Here is a 25,694-nt window from a genome sequence, read left to right as displayed (position 1 = left end):
ACATGATGTTGGAAGGAGGGTAGCCAAGGGTTCACACAGCAGGGCTGCTAGCCTCTGAAAAGCCTGCTTACAAGGCTGGCCAGGGGCTGTCCTCTGCGAACTTGGATTTCAGCAGAGTTCCCACCATTCCCTGGTGAGAATGACTCACTCTGAACTGTTCACACAAACAGCATGGCTTATGCTGAACAGCTGTCTTCCTTCTGGGTGTCTGGGCTTCGGGTGCATGCTGGGCAGAGCTCCGTGACCATCCCCGAGAGGAGCCCGAGGGACTCCGTCTCCAAAGAGCTTCCCTGGCAGACACTACGTTCCATGCATTATCATGATGTGACTTGTGGCTGAGGGAATGAAGTGTGTCCCTGTGACTCCACCGGGAGAAGGCTCTGGGAGTCTGTGCCTGGTTTCCTCCAGACCGTGCCCCATGTCGCTCTTCACTTTGCTGACTTTGCTTTGTACCCTCCCACTTACAAGTCATAGCTGTGGGTCCTCCCTGACTTCCTGTGAGTCATCGAACCTGGTCTCGGGGACCTCACACAAGGAGGATGCCCAGCAGCACACTGTTCTATAGCATTTCCACTCCACAGATAGAACAGATGGGAAGAACTGGAAGAGCATGGGCAGTAGTAAAATAGACTCAAATAATTAGGAAGTGATGAATTTTAAATATTCACTACCTTTCTTTTCAATGTAATTTATTCTATTGTAAGTTTATATAACTCAACTTTTAATAGTGGCCATGTTTAACAAACACTCTAAGACGTCCTAAAACTCCCTAAAACTCCAGCAGCGAGACTGGGCACCCCCAGCTCTAGCACTCCACTAGGTAAGGATCTGCGTGATAGACCCTGCTGTGACTTCTTCATAAAGAAATGGTCCGGCTTTCCTGGCCCCCAACCGGGGTCCATCTCCCCTGCAGTTTCCAGGGATCCAAACCTTAGAACAGCTGGGTCATTGAACTTTGGGCTCTGTCTCTCCAGAAAGTGACCTATCTTGTGGGACTTCTCCCCCACATGGCCCTCTGTCCCGACTTTGGCATGATGTAGCTCTCACCTGTGGACACGATGGTCAGCTTGGCCCCGCTGGCCATGAACACAGGGTTGAGGTCAGAGATGGGGCTGGCGGTGATGATGTTCCCTCCGAGGGACTAGAATGAGCAGAGAGTGTGTGAGAGCCCAGCCCCCCCCCCCAGGAAAACCTTGCTCTCACAGCTGGCTCCCAACCACGGGCACATGGGTGAGACCTGCTGAAGGCACGAGACCAGCATCACTCAGGCACACAGAACAACGTGCAAAACTTGGGATCTGAAATTTACTAGTCAGTAATCTGGGTCAGCTCCTTTAAATTTGCTCGATTTCACCCAAACTTTTTCTGAAAGAGCCGAGGTGGTTTATTACACAATGAAAGCAAATGTTTCCTGGAGGTAAGTCCAGCCGAGCTGGGGAACTCAACGGAGATTTCTGAGTTACTGCCTCCTTATCCACAATCAGAGATGGCAAGTGCTTGGGGTAGGGTAAGGGAATGGGAGTGGGCTGTTAGCTTTTGGGTTTTGTTCTAATTGAAAACAACAACAACAAAACAGAATGGAAGGGGTGGCTTTCTGCCCAGCACCATTAGGTGTCATGAGCCTCCAATGGCCCTGGGTGTGTGAACACCGTTAGCAAATGGGGAATTGGGACTAGTCTGAAGTTTGGTTGTGAACAGTCAATGGCTGGACCTCTCCTTCCTCTTGGGGTGGGGGTGGGGGCGGTCTACCTCTGGTTCTCCCCAAACTCTGAAAGGCAGTCCCCCTCCCAATGTGGCTTCTCCCTAACTTATCTCTCATCCACTTGCTGACAGCCTCGCCGAGTCCGGGAACAGGATGGGCACGCCAACCTCAGGGGTAAAGACTAAGTCACAAGCGCGTGCTTCCCAGAGCGACCCACAGGCCACCTTCACCAGAAGCACCTTCGGGGCTCCATCCCAGCCCTGCTGAGTCAGAATCTCTGAGAGTGGGGCCCAGGAATACACGTTTTTAACAAGTACCCCAGGAAGTTCTAAGCACTAAAGTTTGAGGCCTGCTGGGTCTTCAGACTAATCCCCTCCGCCCCCGGCCTTGTGACAAAAAGCCTCTTGCCCTGAGCCTTGAGAGCCCCTGAACAGGGACTCACCGCCACGGACTTGACCTGTATCCCAGCAAACCAGCGCAACTGCTCCAGGACACCTTTGAACACCTCTGTTTTGTAGGCAGGAAGCTTGTCAACTGCTTCATGCAGTATCTTTTCCACAGAGCTCAAGGGGCAAGAGGCTCCAAAGGAGATACCTGGAAACACAGCTCAGAATAACAGCGAATCCCTTCACAGCTCAGAAAACACATTCATACACAGCTCTTAGGACACTTTACTGGTCCCTGAGTGAGGAGGCTGAACCAGATCTCACATCCGTATATGGATGAGGAAATTAAGGCCCAGAGAAGTTAAGTGACTTGCCCAATGCCACACAGCTAGTGTAAGAGCCAGGATTCAACCACAGGTCTCTTGATCCAGCAGCCGGAATGCACTGCTCTCTAAACCAGTGGTTCTTAGATTTTTTATTTATTTATGTGACAGAGAGACAGCCAGCGAGAGAGGGAACACAGCAGGCGAGTGAGAGAGAAGAAGCAGGCTCCCAGCGGAGGAGCCCGATATGGGACTCGATCCCGTAAGGCCGGGATCACGCCCTGAGCCGAAGGCAGACGCTTTAACGACTGCACTACCCAGGCGCCCCTAAACCAGTGGTTCTTAACTCAATAAAATCAGATCTCTGAGGGTGAAGTCCTGGCTTTTCTTTTTTTTAAAGCCCCCAAGACCTCCCTGCACTGACCCCCTGCCCCATGAGTGATTCTAATGTGTAGGCAGGATTGAGAATGACCTTTGCCCCCTGCCACCCTACCATGGATGCTCAGTGGATGAAGGCCATGAAAGGGGCCCCTTTTCCCCATGCAGGGAGGCTTTCCTGGCACCCACCGTCCCACGTGAGCCATCCCCGGCACCCCAGCCCCTCCCTCCAGGGGCTCCAGGCACACCTCCCCTTACCCTCCGGTCCGTGCTCCACCGCATTCAGCTCAGGGATCCAGGCCGGGCAGACGATCATAGGAAACAGTTTATTCTTGAACTTCATCTCAATGCCTCGAGAGAAACAAGAAACCTGAAGTTAGAGGCTCTCACGAGAGCAGGCCTCGGCACTTTTCCCGCCACTCACACAGGATCCATGATATCCTCGCTACTGCATCACACTCTGGGGGGGTCTCAGGACTAGCAGGCACAGGGGACAAGATATGGGGCTCCGTGTGGTTTCCACACTATCAGCCTGAACACCGTGTCTTTCTCTCCTTCCCAAGAAAAAACCCATCAGAATTCATGAGATGAACTTTTTTTTGGCCTTTTGACTTTTTTTATTACTCAAAAAAGCTTCATTTTTTTTCACTTAGCTTTCTGATTCTGTGCTTGTGCCTTCAACACCTTCCCAACAATTTCTGCTCTTGAATAAGGAAAGCACACTTGATCCTGTCACGAACACACTCAGCACACGTGGAACCACCATAGGCCCGGCTGATGTGATTTTTCATTTCAAATAAGATGAACCTGAATTAATGTGTGCGTGTGCGTGTGTGTGTGTATGTGTGTGTGTGTGTGCGTGCGTGTGCATGTGTGTGCGTGTGCGTGTGCATGTGTGTGCGTGCATGCGTGTGTGCGTGTGTGCGTGTGTGGCAGGGGGCAGAGGGGACAATATGCGAAGGCACAGCATACCAAAATATGTCAGGAACCCATCGAAACACCTCACATATTTTAACTCATTACATCCTCCCAGTAGCCTTGTGAGATGCCTTGATTTTCTATTTCTGGATGAAGAAGCTGGGGCATGGGAAGGTTCTTGCTCAAATTACACAGCTAAGAACAGGCATGCTTCAGTCCGTGAGCAATGCTTAAGAGTTGGGGTATAGTAGTAATAAGAACGTGAAAGTCTAGCATTCGGACAAAAAGGAAAACTGTCTGAGAGAGAAAACATCCAATCTGCCTCTCTGGTTCCCAGCATCGGCCTTAACTCTTCCCCGTGCAGGGCTCTGCGGGGCCACACGTCTGTACCGGTTTCTGTTCTCGGCTGGTCAAGGTAGAGGGCTCTGCGAACAGACTCACCTCTGGTCATCAGACCCCATTAGCTCGGCATCTCTCCAGCCCCTCCCACAGAGCTACAGATGGGAAGGTTCAAAAAGAAGAGTCTGTGTCCTCCCCACCCTCCCATGTGCTGTTTAGAGACTCCGATGGGCGGTCCAGGCTTTGAGGAGTCTGGCCTGTTTGAATATGGGCTCCCAGGACAAAGAATGCAGGTGGAAGGCATAGATGGCCCATCTTGACAAGGTTCTTTCTATGCCCAGCTCCTCCCAGCCCCCTGCCTGGCTATCAACGCTTAGACTGTTGGGTGTGCATAGAAGGGAGAAGGGGTGAGGCAGATGGAGTGGTCTTCAGAAATTATTTCTACCTTGAAGCATATAGAATGTTTGTGGATTCATTCCCTTCTCTTAGAATCTAATTGGGTCCAGGATGTTATGTGACCCATGGCAAGGAATATGTCATGGGTCAAAGGAGCTCGAAGATTCTTCCAGCCAGTCATTCTCTACTTGAACTCATGCTACCCTGGACCCCAGGGCCATGCCACACAGGGCTATCAGGGTCACATCACTGGAGGCACATTTCATAGGCCCCCCTGCCATCCCAGTAGTGTCACGTTTCTGCAGCTGGGGTCTCTGTCCCGCACCTGTGCTCACAAGGGCGGGGCCTACTCTGTCCTCCGCCAGCTTGGAATCAAGCCAGACCCTGCTCTCTGTGTCTACAGATCCAACAAGAAACCAGGGCCCAGGGGGCTCCTTCCAGAACAAGAGCCAAGAGCCTCCCACAGGACTGCCTGTGGCTGCTTGAAAGCGTGTCAAGTCCCCCACACCCGAGGTCCTTTAAGGCAGACTTGGCTATGCCACCATCCTTTCCTTGGACCCTCACTGGGCTCAGGACCCAGCAAAGTGGAAATGGGCCAAGCCAGCTCCAGAAATGGGTGGACTTCTGTCCCTTTGAGCACTGGGGAGGAGAGCAACACAACCTGAGTCTCCCTGGCCCATTTGCATATCGCAAGCCTCATGTCCCAGGTGGTGGCCCCAAGAGGGCAGGTGGCCTCATCACCCCCAGAAAAGGGGAAGGGCAAGAGAATGACATTGGTGGAACCCCTAACATCTGTCAGGCACCGGCCTAGACATGTGACCCCCATCACTCCTTCCTCTCTTAGACTGGGAGATCTGGGGAAGGAGCGGTGACAGGTGATCTTGGTACCCCAGCACCCCCACAGTACCTGGCACAGAGCCAGGTGTGCTTAGGGAGAGTCAGCAAGGGTCTCCTCGGGACTGAGAACACCCCCTTGAGGAGGTACTGTCCCCCCCCATATGTGAAATGGAAGATGAGGGCAGGGGAGGAGAAGCAAGTTTTTTGAGGACACACGGCCAGCAAGGGACACATGGTCCCGGGCAGGCTGCAGGGCAGCCCCCGCTCTCACCGATCTCGGTGTTCCCCACCACCAGCTTGGCCTCGGGGTACTGGGCTTTGAGGTCCAGCAGCTCCGTCAGGGTGGAGGCCTGGATCCAGGTAACGCGCTCGCCTTCAAAACGCAGCTGCTTCTGAGGAACGTCTTTCAGCCTCTGGAAAAGGTAGTTTCTTACCACACTGCCTCCTTCCCACCCCAATTCCCTGATACACTGAAGTCTGCAATGGGATCAACTCCTCTCCCGATTTGTTGAACGCTGAGTTCAGGATGAAGAGACAGTTCCGGGGAGAATGGAGGGGAATGTTCTCGTGTTGAGGCAGGAAATATGCTCAGCTCTTACACACATTCTCTCGCTTAGTCTTTAGGGGACCAGGAGGTGATGGGACCTTCACCTGCCACAAGGCCACCTGAACTGTCCTGACCAAAAGCCTGGGTTCCGAGCAGTGCCCGCCCCCCGTCACCATCTCCTGGAGGTGCAGTAGACAAGGTGTGGGAGGGGGCAGAGGTGGCAAAGGAGGGGTGTCAGGAGAGAATGCAACAGAGGCCAGTTCTAGTGTGTGAGGGGTGATATGGGGCTGGGAGAGAAAACCCCCAGATCAAACTGACAGTTTTTTCAAGGTTGCACCATCCAGAGAAAGATATGCCGGTAGCCTGCTGCCAAGCCCTTCTTTCTGGCCCGTTGGACTCACTCGGCTGTCTTCATGTGCTCAAGACCCCCCGGAATCTGCCCTTGAGGCCTCGGAGAGAATCTTGATTCTTTCCTTGCCACAAATGTTGGAGCGAAGAAGCAGAATCGTCCCAGTGGGTGTGAGAGTGTCCTTAAAACAGAGCAGCAAGCCATGGATGGTGCCCTTCGAGCACAGCTTTGTTTCTGTGTTTGTTTGGTAAATAAATGGACTGTTTACAGAGAGGAAAATGGGTTGCTTGGGGGCTTCTACATTCGATTTAGCCAGGAGGTAGGCAGATGCTTCTGGAACACCTGTTACTCTACATGGAGGAGAGTGCCAGAGAGATCCACTCTCAGTGCTCAGAGTGACATGTGTGAGAGAAGTGTGGGTCCCTTTTGGAGTATGTGACAGAGAGACTTGACCCCTGGGTGTCAGAGGAAGGAAGGAAAACCTAAAGGACAAGGACACAAAGGTCCCAGTTGGTATGAAATAAAGCGGGTCTCCAAAGGCTCATGGCACAGAGACTGAGTTGGGCCATCACCTACCAGCAACTCCGGGGGGAAGATGGGCTCCTGGGTGGGATCCAGGGGCATGAACTCCTCCGGGTTGAATAAAGATGGTGACAGAGTGACCTGTTGGAAAAGAGAACAGTTGGGTGATACTGTATCTCCTCCTTTAAAGTGCCCTGTAGGACCTACCCGGCCCCTTGTCCAAATGAGCTTATTTGCAGCCCCCATCCGGCTTGGTGGAGGGCCAGGAAGCTCCTGGAAGGCAGGATAAGGAGGTCTTGCCAGAGGACCCAGGGCTAACTTGCACAGTCACCACCCTCAAGGTCTGGGCATAACCATTTCCTCTTCCAGTCACACCGTCCAGAGTGTGAAGAGACTCCATTGGCTCCTTCGATCTGAGACAGGCCCCCAGGCTTCCATGGAGAGGAGGACCCACTTACTTTGGAGTCTTTCTTTTGGTTCATGCAACAGTTGGGGTTGTTTCCACTTCCTCCGCAGCACCCACCATCCTAGAGAGATGACAAATATTCACACAAAAATATTTGCAAAGAGTTTTCACTGAAGCTAAAGACCCACGTCACTAATACCCAATGAAACCTAGCGCTGCTCCTGTCCCAGCATCAGCAGGAGTGGCAGATGGCTGCTGCCCAAACCTCCCACGTCTGCATGGCCGGAAGACCTCTGCTTTAACCACTTTCCCTTTCTTGGCTGATGAAAACAAAGCAACTCGTGAATGAACAAATAGGATCTCTCCCGAAAGCAGCAGGAAAATGTAATTTTAAGAAAATTTCTCTAGAGGGGCACCTGGGTGGCATCCGACTCGATTTCGGCTCCGGTCATGATCTCAGGGCTGTGAGATGGAACCCGTGTTGGGCTCTGTGCTAGGTGTGGAGCCTGTTTAGGATTCTCTCTCTCTCTCTCTCTCTGCCCCTCCCAGCCCCGTTCATTCTCTCTCTCTCTCTCTCTTTCTCTCTCTCTCTCAGAAAAGGAAACTTCTCTATAAAAGCTAATTCCTACTTTATCAAAACTTTTCTTTATGCCCATTTTCCCCCCTCAGGGCTTCCTCCTTAGGAAACTTCTGTGAGAGGAATCCCCGCAGGTGCTCTCGGCACTCGAGAGCCTCTACTTGTGCATCAGACAAGTTCTAGGGAGCCTGGCTGGGCTCCTTCCAGGCTCCGGTCTTTGTGGGGCTCCTTCCAGGCAGGTCCAAGACCACGGCTGGCTTCAGAGAGGAGTCCAGCCAGTGTGCCAGGTGACCTCACCACTATGTCTTAGGTCCTTCTTGTCGGAAAGCTAAACACTCTAGTCCTTCCTCACTGTGACCTCGTGCTAAAGGAAGGGTACGGGTCCGATGACCCACCACCTCTGGGAAAGAACTAGCTCAGGACCTCTCAGGGTGTCAATGGCAGAGCATGGGTAGAGTTCAGGTCACTGCCTCCCAGAACTGAGGCGCTGAGGGTGGGGAAGGGCTGTGTTCACCTGGGGGATCTGTGCCAAGAAGGCAGGAGGCTTAGCCCAGGATCTGGGAGACACTCCAGAATCCTCAAGTTGTGCTGACAGGCAAAGGTGGGAGAAACTCCCGGGCACAGCTCCAAGCTCATGTCCAAGGTGGCCAGCTCCCGCAGAAGCAGGTCTGGGGCAGCCCTTCTGCCCGTGAGTCACGGGAGACACATTTCCCAAGGGATGAGTCACACCCTGACTAGTGTGCCCAGGAAAGCTCTCAAAGCGCCATGGAGGCTGAAAGGGGGGTCTTTGCGAATCTGAAAGCGCTGTCAGACTGTCATCAGGAGGGGACCTCCCGTGCCTCGGCCCCCTGCCCATGCCGCCCTGCGTGCAGACCCGACCCCTCCTGCGCTCACAGCCTTGCCGCTGGGTCCCAGAGCGCTCTATTTTGGACCTTCCCACCATTGCCCTGCCCTTCTCCTTTGTGTTTAGACAGAAGAAGAGAGAAACAGAGTCCCTCTAGGGTCGCTTCTCGTCTTTCTTCTTGGAGATGGGTGAGGCAGGGGACTCCCCAGACCCCACCTGAAGTGAGGGAACACATACACTCAGCCTCACTCACTCAGTCCTTGTGTGGAAGGACGTGTTTCACAGAAGTACATTTTCCAGATAAAGTGTCAGCACATTCTTCCTTAGATCTTTTTTCTTGATAATTCATGGCCACGTCCATGACCAAATTACCATGAGGTACAGTAAAGTGTCTCTGCCCTCAGTGTCCAATGAGGTTGGATAAGGCTGGTTTTGTTCCCTGGAGAGATTGCTCTTTTTCTCAGCAGGCTGGGACCACTAGGCTTGTGTTAATTTTTACAGTTCCTCCATGCCCTTCTTTGCTACTAGACTGACATCCTCATTTCTTGCCGTGAACAGTGTGCCTCCTTCTAGCAAACCTTCCTCACTTGGCTAATGTGTGCTACGGCCTCGAGAAGGAGCTAAGCAGGTGCGTTAGAACTGTGTGGAAAGTCAGAGTGCAGAGGCTCTGAACAAGGCCTTGCAGGTCTCCAACAAGTAACGTGCATGGGCTTCTGAGAGCACCCTGTGTACCAGTCAGTCCGGAAGCTCTGTTCCGCTCCTCACTGCCCGGCAGCTGGGTCCAGGGAGGCACTGGACCACTTGGGATTTGGGAACCATTTCAGTGATAATAAAATCCAACCCTGGGAAGGAACATACCATGGACTACACTCAAAAGCCCTTCTCTTTTCAGAAAGTAGGAGGGCTGGTAAAATTGTACCTCTTTGAGAAGCCTCTACAGAAATAAATACATGGACAAGATTAACAATCCTCCCTTCTCAGGGAAGCCTGAGCAATTCACGAAGATCAAATAGTGAGTAATGGAAGAAACGTACCAGCATCATAATTTATAGTTGCCATGTATTCGATACTTAAGATGTGCCAGACACTGTTCTAAGGGCTTTACGAGAAGTACTTTCCACAAACACTGTAAGAATTGTTACAGCTATTATTATAATTTTGTGATATTATTGTAATTAGGTACATTTTGTTATAATTATAGATGTATTATTATAACATTATAATATTGTAAGTATTATAATCCCAGTTTAGAAACCAGGAACTACGCCCAAGGTCGTGCATCAGTTCAGTGAAAGGATGGGATTTGAACCCAGGTCTGTAGACTCCAAGTCTGTGCTTTCAGTCATTTTCCCTTAAATCCACACCTCCTCATTCTTTGTCATCAAATGCATTCAGCAGGATGTGCTGCCTTCCCTCCCTGGAGACCCCATCCCCGCGTCCATCTGGACCCCCATGGTCATCTGGACGCAACAGTCCTTTTCATAATGTAGCAACCTTAAGTGCCCATGAAAGGCACAGGCATCTGTGACTCTCCCCTCAACCCAGAATCAAACTGACAAGAGACAGTTTGACTGGAGTCAGGGTCAACTTGCCCCAGTTGGAGAATCAGGTGAAATCTGGGGGGATAAGCTGAGAAGGGAGAGGCCAGCCCTCTGACCTCTCTGCCAGTTGGTGTGTGTGGCGGTGTGTGTGTAATCCGTGCCTGCATGGCCGGCTTCCCCTCGGAGGTACAGAACACTGCAGGGAGGCACAACCTGTCTGGAGATCTAATTCGCAGTTTCATAAGGCCCACAGAGTGCCGGCTGCAGACAGCAGCTCGGAGAGGCATGGAGAGGCTCAGGTGCTGGGGGCTGGGTTGTCATTTCACACCAGGCCCCACACCTGGGCCACGGGAGCGCTTCAGCCCCGAATGCCTGGAGGAAGTTGGCTCTTGGACCGCATGCCTCTTCCAGGAGCCAGCCTTCCCTGGAAGGACAGTCCTCGTGCTATTGCCGAGAACGCTCCAAGTAAGAATGGCAGAGGCCCGTGCCCGCACCAGGCATCTGCAGCGGGACAACCCGCCAGCTGGCCATCCAGCCTGTCTTTCTCCTCTTTCTTCCAGAACCCCTCGGCATCCCTCCCAAGTGTGGTTCCTGAGACGGCTGCTTTAGGAACAGGGCCGCAGCTGTCCCGGGGCCCCCACTTACTCTGGCGAAGGTCCGGAAGCCCTGGAGGATGGGTCTGTAGCCCGTGCAGCGGCACAGGTTTCCTGTGGGCAGAGGAAGAAAGCTGCATTGTGAGCGCAGGCCCCAGGGCAGGGGTGGGGGGAAGGGAGGGTTGTGACTTTGCTCCTGGCTCAGTGAGATGCTTGGTTTACTTATTCTGTTTTCTCTGCCTGGAACACCCCGTCCTCTTCCTTGTATTCCTGACTTCAAAACATCTATCACTTCTTCCAGGAAGCCTTCCTAGACTGCCCAGACTGAATCAGGTGCCTCTTCTGATGCCTGATCATAGCTTTATCAGTGAGCTCATCAAACTACACTATAAACTCTTCCCAATCAGAGTGTAAACTCCTTGAGGGTAGAGACTGTCTTTCATCCCCTGGGGCATCCCTGTGTCCCTTATACCTTGTAGAGTGCCTAACATGATAGGACTCAATACGACTAATTGAATAAATGATGAAATGGTGAATGGATGGGGATTCTGTTTAATCCAGAGGAACAGACATCTCGTCCAGGCTCCTGGGCCCATTCACAGAAGGCAGAGTGGGAAGCCCATTCCTGCCCAAGGCTCAGAATCACGGCCACCCTCCTCATTATGTGGCCTTTGCAGAGTCCTGCTCTCGTACAAGCTGAGGAGAAAGGGAGCCATGAGACTAGCCTCTGTGGACTTTCCCAAATGATCTCCTCCTGCACCAGCCCCCCAGTGCCACCTCATCCCAGCGCAGGAGGACACCTCAGGAAGATGAACACTAAGGCAGGAGGCCCCGGAGATCTGCAACCCCCGCGAGGGTTCTTCAAACCAAGAGAGGGCTCAACTCCAGCAGCCCCGAGCCACCACATTGGGGTAGCCTGAGCCTTTCCTCCAGAAGGCAGTGCCTCGACCTCCCAGGCCCTTCCTGGCTTCCAGGCCCTGCCCTAACTTCCACAAACCTCCTTTGCTATTCCCCCTCCTAGGCGGTGCCTCGAGGCCCTACCTTGGAAGGCATTCTCGATCTCCTCAACGGTGGGGTCAGGCTGGTTCCGAAGCAGTGTGTACATGCTCATGACGATGCCGGGGGTGCAGAACCCGCACTGCGAGCCGTGGCTTTTGGAGATTCTCTCCTAAGAGGGAGAGACGACGTAGACCCACATGTTGGCAGAACCTCGCTCGGGCTCTCTAGATGAGCCCGCCGAAGCCCGTCCATGTCGACAGGCCGGGCTGGGGAGCCGTTCCTGCGCAAAGTCAGTCCTAGTGCCAACGGCAGCCTTGACCAGGTCCCCAAGCTTCTCTGCAGCCACAGGTTCCTCACCTGTATGATGACGATCACCCTAGTACTTATCTCTGGGGCTGTGGTGAGGATTTAATGGGATAATTCACGTTAAACTCTCAACATTATTATACCCGGCACATAGCAGGTGGTCAACCAATGTTGGTTATTCATAGGAAAGTCTCTTCTAAGAACAGTGACCAGTAGAACCAGAAGGGCTTCTCACCCTCCATTCTCTGCACTGAAGACAGGAGGAAGCGGGCCCAGAGATTGAAGAGGTTTAGCCAAGAACACACATAGTGAATGGAAGAGCGGTCTCATGTTCTTTTTGTTGTTGTTGTTGATTTCTTTTAATAATAATAATAATAATAATGTTTTATTATATTATGTTAGTCACCATACAGTACATCCCCGGTTTCCGATGTAAAGTTCCATGATTCATTACTTGCGTATAACACCCAGGGCACCATGCAATACATGCCCTCCTTAATACCTATCACCGGTTTATCCTATTCCCACCCCCCCCCCCCGAAGCCCTCAGTTTGTTTCCCAGAGTCCATAGTCTCTCATGGTTCATTCTCCCTTCTGTTTAACTCCCCTTCCTTCTTCCCTTTCTTCTCCTACCGATCTTCCTACTTCTTATGTTCCATAAATGAGTGAAACCATATGATAATTGTCTTTCTCTGCTTGACTTATTTCACTTAGCATAATCTCCTCCAGTCCCGTCCATGTTGCTACAAATGTTGGGTAATCATTCTTTCTGATGGCTGAGTAATATTCCATTGTATATATGGATCACATCTTTTTTATCCAGTCATCTGCTAAAGGGCATCTCATGTTCTTTTGATACACACTAGCCTGCAATCCAGCGCAACCAGCATTTATTAAGAACCAAATGAACACATTTTTCTTTCCAAACTAGAATATCATGACAATCTTAAATAACAGCAATGCTTGGAATCCATGGGGACATAAAAATTTGGAAATGTGCCATATAGAATTTGTTATATGCATTGAATGTCACAGAATTGTCATTCAAACTCTGCAAGACTTTTAGTAGGAGATTCTCCATGTCCACATTATTATTATTACTATTGTTATTATTATTTTGTGTCTTGGGAGTCTCTCTTGGTACATAAGTAAAATCGCTAAATGCCTAGCATATATGTTCATCCGTTTTATTAATATTTACTGAGAACTTACTCCGTGCCAGGCATGGTAAGGGTACTGGAGACAGAGTAATGAAGAACAGACGAGAGCACCAGTCTCGGGAAGTTAATAGAGGAAATACTGACAAAAGAAACAGGAAAATTCCAGGTAGAGGTCAATGCTATGTAGAGATTGAGTAGAGGCTGACGGGACCCAGAGGGACCAGTGGCCACTTGGGAGTGCTCTGAAACAGCCACTCTGAAGAGGTGAGTTTTAAGTTGAATTTAATAACATGAATTGGATCAGGTAAGAATGTATTTGATCTAATTATGCTTGTTAAGGATCACTCTGGGGGGGCCTGGGTGGCTGAGTGGGTTAAGCGTCCAACCCTTGAGTTTGACTCAGGTCATGATCTCAGGGTTATGAGACTGAGTCCCATGTTCGGCTCTGCGCTGAGCATGGAGCCTACCTAAGATTCTCTCTCTCCCTCTCCCTCTGCCCCTGCCCTGTTCTCTCTCCCTCTCCCTCTGCCCTTGCCTTGCTCTCTCTCTTTCTCTCTTAAGAAAAAAAAAAAAAAAAAGAAGAAGAATTACTCTAGCTGTGGGTAGGGAATGAATAGATTACAAGGGACAAGAATAGAAATGGTGACCAGGACACAGTGGTCCAGGCAAGAGGGAATGGTGGCTCAGACCAAGCAGTAACAGGGGAAAGAAAATGAAGGCTTCCTCGTAGGGTTTGGAAGTAAAGTTGACACCACTCCTGGATGGATGGGGTGTGGTGATCCAGAGAAAGAATCAAAGGTGACTCCTAGGTTTTTATCTTGAGCAATTGAGCGGATGCTTTGCCATTGACTCAGATGGAGGAAGACTGGGGGAGAAAGACAGGGCAAAAGGAGGGTTTGTGAAGTTTGAGAGGAGACATCCATATAGTGATGTCAAGAGGCAGTTGGAAATACGAATCTAACCTCTGAGGAGAGGTCAAAGCCGAAGATATAAATGCGAATGCCGTTCACCGTAGATGGTACTGAACTCGCCGTGGGGGGGCAGGGGAGCAGAAGGAGAGGGGGAAGGGGCCCAGCCCGAGCTGGGGGGCGGGAGGGGCTGCAGTAATTAGGAACTCAGGAGGCCTAGAGCCAGCACCCGGCACCAGCCTGGAGATGGGAGGAACAAGAGCGAAGCATAGTGTCCTAGGAACCACAAGAAAAAAACCCCAGTAGACAAGGAGAAGTGGAATGTGGCTCTCCGACTTACTAGGGGCCAAGATGAGTGCATGGGGAGCATGAGTCTGTACCATTGGAAAGGGAGGGGTTAGTGGATTATTCAGATGCGTCCAGGTGTTTACACTGCTCTTTCATCTGCTTGTTTCAAATTACAAGCCCGAATTAACCCTTCACATCTCCTGCAGGTTGGACAAGTTTTTTATAATTTGCCCTTTTGCTGCCTTAGAAATGAAGCTGTAGAACTGATGTGTTACATGCTGTGACCTCATGTGACTCATTCAACCCACCCCTCCACTCCCCTCCCTGAGAGTACAACCCGCTCACTCAGCAGGACGCCCTGGCCCGGCACCCACATAAGGGGCCCAAGGAAGGCAGGATCTGAGCAACAGGCTTCCTCAAGTGGCCAACGGGCATGCCTCTGGCACCTTCTGTGACTGTAATGTCTGGAAGACCTCCCTGCCTCAGTTTCCCCATACAAAAAGCATTGGGAACAATGGCCTTTGCCCTCACGTGTTGCCACGCTGCCTAAGAGTATCCTGATTCTCTCCACAAAACTTCCCAGATTACTCTCCAGTCTTGGTTCCTAATTTCAATCCACTGCCGGGCAGCCTGATACCATCAGAAAAAAAGCCTTGGTCAGACACTCAGACGCCTCTACTCTCTTATTAAACCCTTACTAACCTTCATGTTAAGGAGGATGGAGGCCTCACTATTACCCGCAGGTGGCGCTCGAGACGAGCAATGGGATCACCATTCCAGGGAGCAGGGACGAGGTGGGCTTTTTAATCAAGGGCACGGAGCATTTGGAATCTTGAACCTGAGACTTCAGGGGTTTCCTAAGCACACTTGGGGGTGGGGGGCTGGGTGAGGTTGTGCCTTGCCCTCCTCCCTCCAATTCTGGCATAGCCGGACAGCCCTGGCCCCCATATCTGGCGGACCTCGTGGTTCCCTCAAGGTCCTGCAATGTCACACCCACCGCAGCTGCAGGAGGGAGTTTTAGGCTTGGGGCCTTATCTTTCCGCCTCACAACATCCCCCCCACACCGCCCCCCCACCTCGCCAGGAGAGGTGGAAGTGAGGGAGGTGGCTGGACCACGGTGCCTCCTGCCCAGGCAGTGACACTCAGCCTCACACCCCAAACAAGTCTGCAGCCCTGGCATGAGCCTCCCTTGCCTCCAGTTACCTGCACAGGATGCAGTCGCGACTTGGTGCTTCCTATTCCTTCCACTGTCGTCACGGCAACATGATGCAAAGAGCAGATGGGGGCCAGGCAGGCATTGGCAGAAAAGTGGCTAGAGCCCCAGATTAAGGTCATTCCATTGTCCACTCGGGCCATCGGAGACTTTGAGGTGCTTTCTCATGACTCCTCACTCTACGTTACATTCTGGGCTTTTCCATGGTTGTCCTCGCCTCTCTACCCAGGACTCTTGGCTAGCAACAAAGGAAGCTCCCCCCACCCCAGTGAGGCATGAGCCCCTGTAGAGTCCTGTGGAGCACTGGGCATCCAAGCTGGAACATGGGGCCAGGGTCACCCTCAGCCACCTCATACTCAGTCCCACCCTGGAGGCTGAATCAAGAGGAAATTTCTGGAAGGTTCCAGGTCCAGTTCTTGCTCCTTTCTCTGGAGGGCCCTTCCTTAGCCTCTTCAATTTCAGAACCTCCAGTCACTTTTGCTCCCCTGCTCTCACCCCCTTGTCTCCAATCCTCTGTGGGAGGAGAAAGGGAGGGGCGACCCCCAGGAAACATAAGACACCAGCCCCTTAAACAGAGTTTCCTGATGTCCATTCTTCTATTCACCATTCTATACAAGCAACATCATTTCTGAGGGCCAATCACATGTCAGGCACTCTGCTGAGGGCTGAGGAAACAAAGGTAAGATATTCTTCAATAGTCCGAGGTCAACCCAGGAAAATGTGTGAAGCCAGTGTGAAGATGTAATTTAAACAGTTTATGGTGGATGTTTCGGGAGGGCTGAGCACAGAGTACTGTGGGACCAGCACAGACATGGAGTACCTAACCCAATCTTGGGAGGTCAAGGAAGGCTTCCCGAAGGAGGTGACATTTTGCCCAGTCCTAAAGAGCTAGCAAGAATTATCCAGGTGGAGAAGTCCTAGAAGAAAGGACATTCAAGACCTGGGCAACAGCTTATGCAAAGACCAGGAAATGAGTAGGCAGAGAGTGTCAGTAGTCCACAATTGTCCCTACAAGGATGGAGTGCTGGGCCCACGGAGAGAGACACCTGGAGAGGAAAGATGGGGCACGCCGTGAGGAGCTCCAAGTGCTAAACACAGAGATTGGACTTTATCCCAAAGGCAGTGGAGACTGACTGAAGGATTTCATGGGATTGGAAATGAGTCTGGATCTTAGAAAGGTCACACGTGCATACATACACATACACACACACACTCACAACCTGACCCCTGCATCACAGTCCTTGCATGGACAATCAGCCAGTGGGCAAAGGATACACGATCTTGTTCTGGAAACGGTCATACTTGGAAAGCATCACGGTGCAAGCCCCACAGCCGCCTTCTCCACAGCCCAGCTTGGTCCCGCTCAGTCTCACTGGATGGTTGAGGGTTAAGGAACATGAATTCACACAAGAGTCTTTGCTGGGCTGCTGAGAAGTGCGTGGGCAGAACTGTAAGGATAGAGCCACCCATTGCCACACACAGGCTAGAGCCCCTCAACCCGGGGAGGCAGCAGCCCCACACAGCCTCCTCATCCAGAAAGCCTACCCTGCACCCTGGAAGGCAGAGAATGGGACCATCTCCCCTGCAGCTATGAGGAAAGGCATCAGGGTCCCATCAGACAGCCAGCAAGTGTTCTCCAGGACTGGAGTCCTACTGCTCTCCAACCCTGGAGATGTTTCTTGGCATCGGGGTCTTCCTGGCGTGGTCCGAGAGGCTCCCAACCGTGTGGTCTCACCAGGCAGGTGAACCAGGCACTGCAAAGGCTGAGCACGTGGAGCAGACCTCACGTCACCCCGGCCCGAAGCCACTTGGGCCAGACAGAGACATTGATCTGTTCTAGGACCTACTGAGTTCCGACTTGTCACCTTGGACCTTTTGGGTTGATGAAGTCCAGAAACCAAAATTAGGGTTGGACGAGGGGCTTTTGAACACCCCCGACCCATAGGATATGTGACCAGAAATGAGAATGAAGATAATCTTTGAGGTCGGGGGCTGGGATTGGAGCTATCTCTTACATGTACTTGCAGAAATAGTCTGATAACGTTGAATCTGTTCACGTGCCTAAGTACTAGGCTATTCTAGAGAGCACTGCCTGAGACAGCAGCCCTGCTCTGTCCCTGAGACACACGGGCTCCGAGCTATCCAGCTCTCTACCAAAGATGGAGGTCATTATCGCAGGTCGCTTCCCTCGTTTGCAAGATGAGATGAAAATTCATCACAAATTCTAGATGGCCATTAATGGTTTGATTATTCAGTCATTTCAGGAATATTTACTTATTACCTTTAACATGCTGGACATTAGTCTCTTTAAACAATGACACAGCACCTTATACTTGAAAAATACTTACACCCATTGGACCCATTTGATCTTCACAATAATTTAGTGAGCGGGTGGGGCAGGAGCTCCTATTTCCCCACCGAGTAAAACAAAACAAAGCAAACTGAGGCCCAGGAGGTAAGGTGAGCCCATCAAGGCCACACAGTCACTCAGGTCTCCTTGTGTGAGGGCCCAGACACAATCATCTGACTTCAGATTAGGAGGCTCCTCCCTCGCCATGTGGCTCCCTCTTCTAAAACACGTCTGGGATGAGCTGCCTATATCCTAAGTTATTCCTCTGACTCATCAGAATATCTGCACCTAGCAGTAGTTCAGATGACTTAGTAGCCCAAAGTCTAGCAAAATCTTCTAGCCCGGGGATCTTTTCAGAAGCCAGTATGGAAGTCAAGCCTGGGGTTTTTCCTCTTTCCCAGAACTCTCAGAAATGAACTCACCACAGTCAGCAAAAAGCCACCTGACCTTCATTTCTGTGAAAACTTTCAGTTTCAGGTTTCATTTGAGATTTGACCTTTAAATTAGCAGTTGCTATGATCAGGAGTCTCAGAAGGCTTCCGGGCCTTCAAGCCTTCATCAGAAAACTGACACTGGTGTCCATCATCTGTGAGAACGTGCCTCTCTTCTCAGACCGCCAGGTAGAGCGGCCAGCAGTGGACTTCTGTGCGGTCTCCTGATCCTACTGAGCGATTCCCCCTCTGCAAAAGAGCCACCGGGTTCAGGGGCCCTGAAACTCCAGGCTTGCCCTCTCTCGATGGAGAATCCAGGACAAAGTACACCGGAGCCAGATATCATCTGGAAAGAGCTGAGCGAGCCAGAGGGAAGGCCGTGGACTTTAGGCTTGCTTCTGTGGGTACTGAAACAACACTCTGTTGTCCTCAAATAGGGTGCCTGAATGAGCCACTGGACATCCCTGATGCTGGGAGTGAGAGGGATGGGTTAACAGAGGTCAGGCTAAACATCATCCCAATGACCAGCCCTGAAGAGTGTCCAGTGTGACTGGAAGGTTAAGAGCATGGCTCTAGGCTTTTGTCTGGGCTCTGCCAGCATTGGCCCAGAATCTAAAGCAAGAAGCAGGTCCCTTCTCATGTGCCAACTTCACTTCCTCCTCTGTCAAAGGAATTGCTATAGGGATCAGTGAGATCCACCATGAAAATCAACTTGAACTTCACCGACCTACAGTAAGTGCTCAGGAGTCCCCTGTCCCTTGCCTCTCAGTGCCTGCCATCTCCACAACGGACAGCACCTTTACACACTTCCCCACTCAGTCATCCTTTCCCAACAAACACGCCTTCCTCTGACATTCCTTCCACCTTCACAGAACTGGAAAGATTCCCTAGCAAGCCCTTTACGGATCAGCAAAGATCTCCTGAGGAAGGCCCACTCCTCCTGAGGGGAATGGCCACAGAGTTCCCCAGGGCTAATGAGGGCCTTTCACAGTTATTCATTTTACAGGCCCAGGATTAAACCTTGGCATCACTAGAGTCTTACCGGGAAGAGATCTTAAGAAACATCAAAAATAATCCTCTCATTCGACGGTCGATGAATTTCTACCTGGAGAGCTGAAAAGACTTCCCCGGGGTCACCCAGCTGCTGAGTGACAGAGCCACAACTGAGACGCAGGGGTCTGGAGCCCTACTCCAGGGCTCTGTCTCCCACTCTTCACGGCCTCTCACAGTCACTAGAAAATGACATAACCCTAGAGAATGAGTCCCCACTGCCCCCCTCCCCCAGCCCCACTCCAAAGTCAGGATACATTTTCTTCTCAGGTAGGCCAAAAGGGTTGTTTCTGGATCTGCATTTTTCTCCACCACCTGTAAGAACAAAAACAAAAGAAAAATGTATCCTAGGTATACTCAGCCATTGTCTCACCCAAGAATTTGTGGAGTTAATAGGGATACGCTCAATGTATCATGAAAATGAAGGTCTTTTTTCCTGACAATTCCAGAAGAATGAACATATTAACTACAAGCCAAACTGTGTGCGTGTTGCTCTTCCCCAGTTCTAACCTTCGGCATTAGTGCTGTGCTCTGGACCCACCCCAGAGGGCTCAGGTGTTACACCCGGCACAATGAGCTGACCCAGGCAGAGCCCCCTTCAAGTCAAACATGTCATCTCGGAGCACCTGGATGGCTCAGTCATTTAAGCGGCTGCCTTCGGCTCGGGTCATGATCCCAGCGTCCTGGGATCAAGTCCCACATCAGGCTCTCTGCTCAGTGGGGAGCCCGCTTCTCCCTCTGCCTCTGCCTGATGTTCTGTCTACTTGTGCTCTCTCTCTCTGTCAAATAAATAAAATTTAAAAAGAAAGAAAAAACATGTCATCTCATTTCCAGCTGCTGGATCACCCCAGGAATAGCTAAAAATGGCAGCACGCAGCTCTCTGGCTGTGCCCCCAGCACGCACATTCTCAGGGACTATAGGGCCAGTCTGTCGGTCCGTGCTCAACACGCAGTATTGCACTATCAGAGCCAACAACATAACATATGTCAGACATAGAGGAGAAATCTCAACCCAAAAGTCCACAAATGGTTTATTCAATAAGATGGAAAGGTTGTCTACAAAATGAGTTTCCGATGCAAAGAATCAAAGGAAATCCACAAAAACCTGTATCACTACTCATACTCATCATACCTTATGAAGGGTCATAGGGTTTGGGTGACTGGGATGGTCAAGGAGAGAGAATACGTGACAAGAGTTTCCTTAGAGAGAACAGCACTATGAGTCTTCCATCTTCCTAAGGTTGAGGGGAGGAGGTACTTGCCTCACACCTCAAACTTCGTGAGGGGGCTTCCCTAGCCCTACAGGTGAAGCTAACATACAGCCTTTGTAGGACAGGGGATATGGTGGTCTGGCATATCTAAAAGCTAGAGATGGGCTTACCAGACAAGCCAAAGAAGAAATGGCGGTGTTGGGATTGGTGTGCACTCCCAGAGTCTGGGAAGGACAGAGGATGTGACGTGTTGGCTGTGCACCTGGTATAGACCATGCAAGAGAGAGAGAGCTGGTGCGGAGGTGTTTAAATCATCCCCCAAACACTGACTACGTAACGTTTGGGATCTCCAACAGGGTCCATGTGGAGTGGACCTCCCAGAACTGGAGGCTGAGGAAGAGCAGTTGGCCAGAGAAAAGAACATCCCCCGTGTCATGAGACTTGCAACTGAATGTTCCAGTGGTGGGAAGCCATCTTCCACCAGCACTCATTAAATGAGAACTTTCTTGCTAACCTCCCCCCTTTAACCTGAATTGAGGCTGTGTATGGAAACTTAGAAATGACCATAGGATTTTTTATTGATTAAGAGCAATCCAGAAAGTCATAAAACTGCCAGAATTTGCCTCCCGAAAAAAAGTTTAAAGGAAAGTGGAAAATCCAATTAGTTTCCTTTCATGATTACACCCCACAAATCTGGTTTGTTCAAAGTCCTGGTTACAAAGTTCACACAGGAAGCTATTTCTTTTCTCTTAGAGAAATCATAAATGCACAAATAAAGATCCCTATCACTTTTCTTGGAAATGGCAGGAAGAGCCTCTTGGCTTACTACCTTCTCCCCAAGCTGTTGCTTCCTCGTGTCTTCCAGCTTGGCTCTCATCACATCAGTCCCCTGCTCTGTGCCTTCCATGACTTCCCAGATATGCCAGGTAACATCCAAGTTCCCTAGGCTGTCTTCCAAGGCCCTTTTCCGTACATCCCCAATCTTCATTTTCAGCCTTTTCCCCTCCTACTTCCCTGCAAACCTGGTCCTCACACTCGAGAAAATACAATGTATACCTCTGACTCTGTGGCTTTGACCATTCCACTCCTCTTCCACCTACATCTTGACTTAGAAGACCCCAAATTCTTCCCTGGAAAAGGCTTTTTATATCACCCCAGCCATGAGTGGTCCAACCTTCCCTGCATTCCTACAGAGAATGGCTGTGCCATCTCACAGCACGGCTGCAGGGTTGGCCCTGGCAAACGCCATGGAACCCTCTCTGAACAGGATGCCAATGGGTATTCCAAAGGACAAACACTTTATGGGGATATGAGCTTAGGAAATGCTAGGTTCAGCAGATTGTTCTGATAAGATTTAAGCATCAAAACAAATAATAGCTCTAGTGGATTATAATCCATTAAATAAGATTAAAAATTAGGAGCTCAAAGTGATACCTAATAAACAAACAAATTGGAGAGGAGGGTAAGTTCTTCCCGACAGAGGAATGCCAACTAATCAGTATGGTTAGCCATCTTGCAATCAGCACAGTAACTGATCCAGTCTGGAATCATCAATGGGTGCTAAAACTAGTGGCTGAAATTTTGATGATCAAGATACTCACATAGACTCAAAGTATCTTCAGACAGATTATTTACTAACTATAAAGGGTAAAAAAGTTATCTTACAGTAGAGAAAACTGATGGATACCACCTTAACCAAGTGGTCAAAGGTCACATTCCAAATAATGGGGGAAACTGACATCCGTGCCTCCCAATGTAATGCACCGAGAAATACTTACCACTTCTCTGGCACTTCTGCCCAAAATGTAAACCCTGAATCTAATTATAAGAAAGCATGACACAAACTCAAAATGAGAGATGTTCTAAGAACGAATGGGCTATTCTCTTCATAAACATCAATGTCACAAAAGACAAGGAAAGGTAAACAGCCGTTCCAGCTTAAAGGAAACTTAAGAGACATGGCACCTGACTGTGTAGTATGACCCTGGGTCCTGGGTTTGGGGGAAAAGTTATAAATGACACTGTTGGTGAAATTGGAATATGTTGCAGAAGGGCTATAGAGTAGATAATAGTATTACATCAACGCTGGAGTTCCAGATTTTTATAGAGACTGGTTCTATAAGAATATTCTTACTCTTCATTTAAGGGGTAAAATGGCATGATATAGGAAATTGCCCTCAAATGGTTCAGAAAGAAAATTTTATACTTTATGTATTTATTTCTATTAATTATATACATAAATAAATATGTAAAATTATTTAGGTACTTAAATACGTCTATGTATCTATCTATATCTATAAACATATCCATATATATCTAATGCATGTGTGTATCACATAAACACCTATTCGTGTGTGTGCGTGTGTGCGTGCGTGTGTGTGTGTGTGTGTGTACAGGGGAGAGAGAATGAAGGAGATCATAATAAAGCAAATGTGGCAAAATGTGAACAGCTGGTGAATGTGAATACTCTATTGAGTATTTCTTTGTATTCTTCATGCAACTTTTTTGTACATTTAAAATAATTTCAGGGGTGCCTGGGTGGCACAGCGGTTAAGCATCTGCCTTCGGCTCAGGGCGTGATCCTGGCGTTATGGGATCGAGCCCCACATCAGGCTTCTCCGCTAGGAGCCTGCTTCTTCCTCTCCCACTCTCCCTGCTTGTGTTCCCTCTCTCGCTGGCTGTCTCTATCAAATAAATAAATAAAATCTTTAAAAAATAAAAAATAAAAAAAATCAATAATTTCAAAATGAAAAAAATGTGTAAAAAATAAATCTCTTCAGTAGAGAATTTCTAAGGGCTTTTAATACTCATGCATTCCTTCTGTTCTCATTAATGGGGCACCTGCTAGGTGCCAACGCTGTGCTAAGTGGTTTAAGAATATCTGAAAAGAAGGGGTGCCTGGGTGGCTCAGTGGGTTAAGACTCGTGATTTCAGCCTAGGTCATGTTCTCATGGGTTGTGGGATGGAGCCCCGTGTCCAGCTCCACACTCAGAGGGGAATCTGCTTGAGATTCTCTCCCTCTGCCCCTCCCCCCACTCTCATGTGTGCGCATTCTTGCTCTCTCTCTCAAATAAATAAATCTTTAAAAAGAATATCTGAAAAGAGCATTTCATGGGAATAGTTTTTGTAAAATACATTTTGTAAGACAGTACTTTGACTAATTATAATCCATCTCCTTAACTGTTCTGTAAGGTCCCGAGGCACAGACGCCCGGCCTCTTCTTGGAGATCATATTCACCCAGTGCCTACATACCTCACAGGCACAGGCCTGGGGGGAGCTCGTAAGTGTGAGGGAAGGAGTCAAACCCACGGTGAGGCTCTCTGTAGCTGCCACCTGCTTCTGTGGGGATCACTCCTGCACACCTGTAGCAGGGCTCTGCATGCCAAGTCTGCCACACTCCTCCGTGCACCGCAATCTCCACGAAACAGAGAGCGACTGCTCAGAAACTCTAGAATCCCGTGCACCAAAACGACTGTCACTACAATAACACCAAAATCCTGCGCGGCTCTTTCTTTCCCTCCAAGTCTGATGCTAGAACAGAAGACATGGAAACGATGGTCCTCAAGGCCCATCACCACCACAGAAGGCCCCAGAGGCATTTGATCGTTGACATCCTACACCCTTTCCAGGACCCCAGTCGGTGGAGACAGAGTCCTGGACAGCCTGAAACAGGGAGAAGAAGAGGCTTACATTTAAGAGTGAGTCACCCATTCCAACAGCTTCTTTGGTAACTTCTCTGCACAATATCCAGTAACGAAAGATCTAGATCCAGAAAGATCTTAGAAATAGAAATGGGAACACACTTACTCACAGCCGCCTTGATCTGACTGGGAATTCCTGCTTGGTCTTGTTGGCAAAGCACTGCTTTCACCTCATCACTCCTTAGACTGTCGCTCCACCTTTCCAGCAGTTTCTCAAGAGGCCACAGGCTTATAAATTACAAACACGACTATGCATCACAGAAACTGACAATAGTGGAAGTTTCCAGAGATAATAGGGTTTGATAATGACGGTACCATCTAAAAATGTTAAATTGCCTTCCTAAAGTGGATTTAAGACACAGGGGCAAACGAGTTCGCCAAGCCAGATTTACCTTGAAACGTCCCTTTTCGTGTCTGGCGCATCACAGCACACCATCCCTAAAGAAGAGCAGAACCTTGTCCTATCACACAGGAATTGATGGCATGATAAATAAAAGATTCTTAGAGCAAGATGTGGCCTTGGGAGTCATTGAATCCAGCTGCTCACTCAACGTAAAAACTGCTTAGAAAAATTCCACCGAAGATGCTTTGTGTAAGTAACACTTCGAGAAAGTCAATTCAACTGTTTCTTGAATCTCTCCAAGGCAATCTAAATGCAACAACGTTGTTGGAAATGTTGGTTGCAAAAGTTTCACAACCATCAACAGGGAGGCTGCGCCCTACCTCTTGGCTTGCTGCCAGATGCCAATCCTGAAAAGAAATTGGCATGGAGAGACACACGGAACCTGGAAGAACATGGCTGACCTCACCCTCAGTGCCTCCCACTGGCACCCCTCACACTGAATCCAACGGTCTTCAGAGCACTGATGTCGCCATGGCTCGCGGAATTCCCTTGCTAGTCACCCAGACATGTTCTGACCATTTAAGCACCAGATGGCCCACGAAGCGCATTTTAGCTCTTGAAAATTAAATGTCGCCCAATTTCTCAACTCAAAAATGCCAATAGAGCAAAACAAATAAAACTACCCTTCTTTGAGGGCTCCTTAGGCACAGTCATCGCTCACACTGTCCACATGGCCATTTACAAGGTACAACTATGGCTATCCTTTTACTGTCCCTTTCATTCCTGACTGGGGAGCCGGAGCCGACTGGAGCACCTCAGCCGTGGTGTAGGGAGGGGGACGGGGACAGTGCAAAGTGCTTGCACCGTCCCTCCCTGCACCTGCAGTGAAATCTGCAAAGATTCACACCCTTGCAGGGCCTGGAGGACGGGTACCCCGTCTGAAGTCCCCCTCTGCTCCACCCACTTCCCCACCCCCATGTCCCTGTGCACCAATAAAGTTCATCCAAGTGGGCAATTTTTATCAAAGTGAGAGACTTGAAATATTTATATGCAGTACTAAGTGAGGGGAGGGAGA

General features: G+C 49.9%; 1 protein-coding gene across 1 annotated transcript in view; it reads right to left on the bottom strand.

Annotated features, from left to right (window-relative positions):
- The window catches only part of XDH (xanthine dehydrogenase), a 60,856-nt gene that overhangs the window by 34,363 nt on the left and 799 nt on the right, over positions 1-25,694 (bottom strand). Inside the window, exons 2-12 of the mRNA XM_026478461.4 lie at positions 19,621-19,678; positions 16,808-16,904; positions 15,523-15,631; positions 11,700-11,826; positions 10,711-10,772; positions 7,156-7,224; positions 6,752-6,838; positions 5,551-5,692; positions 3,048-3,140; positions 2,145-2,296; positions 1,048-1,141 (exon numbers count right to left, since the gene is read on the bottom strand). Of these exons, the coding sequence (XP_026334246.2) occupies positions 1,048-1,141; positions 2,145-2,296; positions 3,048-3,140; positions 5,551-5,692; positions 6,752-6,838; positions 7,156-7,224; positions 10,711-10,772; positions 11,700-11,826; positions 15,523-15,631; positions 16,808-16,904; positions 19,621-19,678 (1,090 nt within the window). The remainder of the gene's footprint in view (positions 1-1,047; positions 1,142-2,144; positions 2,297-3,047; positions 3,141-5,550; positions 5,693-6,751; positions 6,839-7,155; positions 7,225-10,710; positions 10,773-11,699; positions 11,827-15,522; positions 15,632-16,807; positions 16,905-19,620; positions 19,679-25,694) is intronic.

The sequence above is a fragment of the Ursus arctos genome, unplaced genomic scaffold (genome assembly GCF_023065955.2).
Source record: "Ursus arctos isolate Adak ecotype North America unplaced genomic scaffold, UrsArc2.0 scaffold_8, whole genome shotgun sequence".
Taxonomy (NCBI): domain Eukaryota; kingdom Metazoa; phylum Chordata; class Mammalia; order Carnivora; family Ursidae; genus Ursus; species Ursus arctos.
The sequence above is the reverse complement of the archived record's forward strand: the minus strand, read 5'-3'. Positions and strand labels throughout refer to the sequence as shown.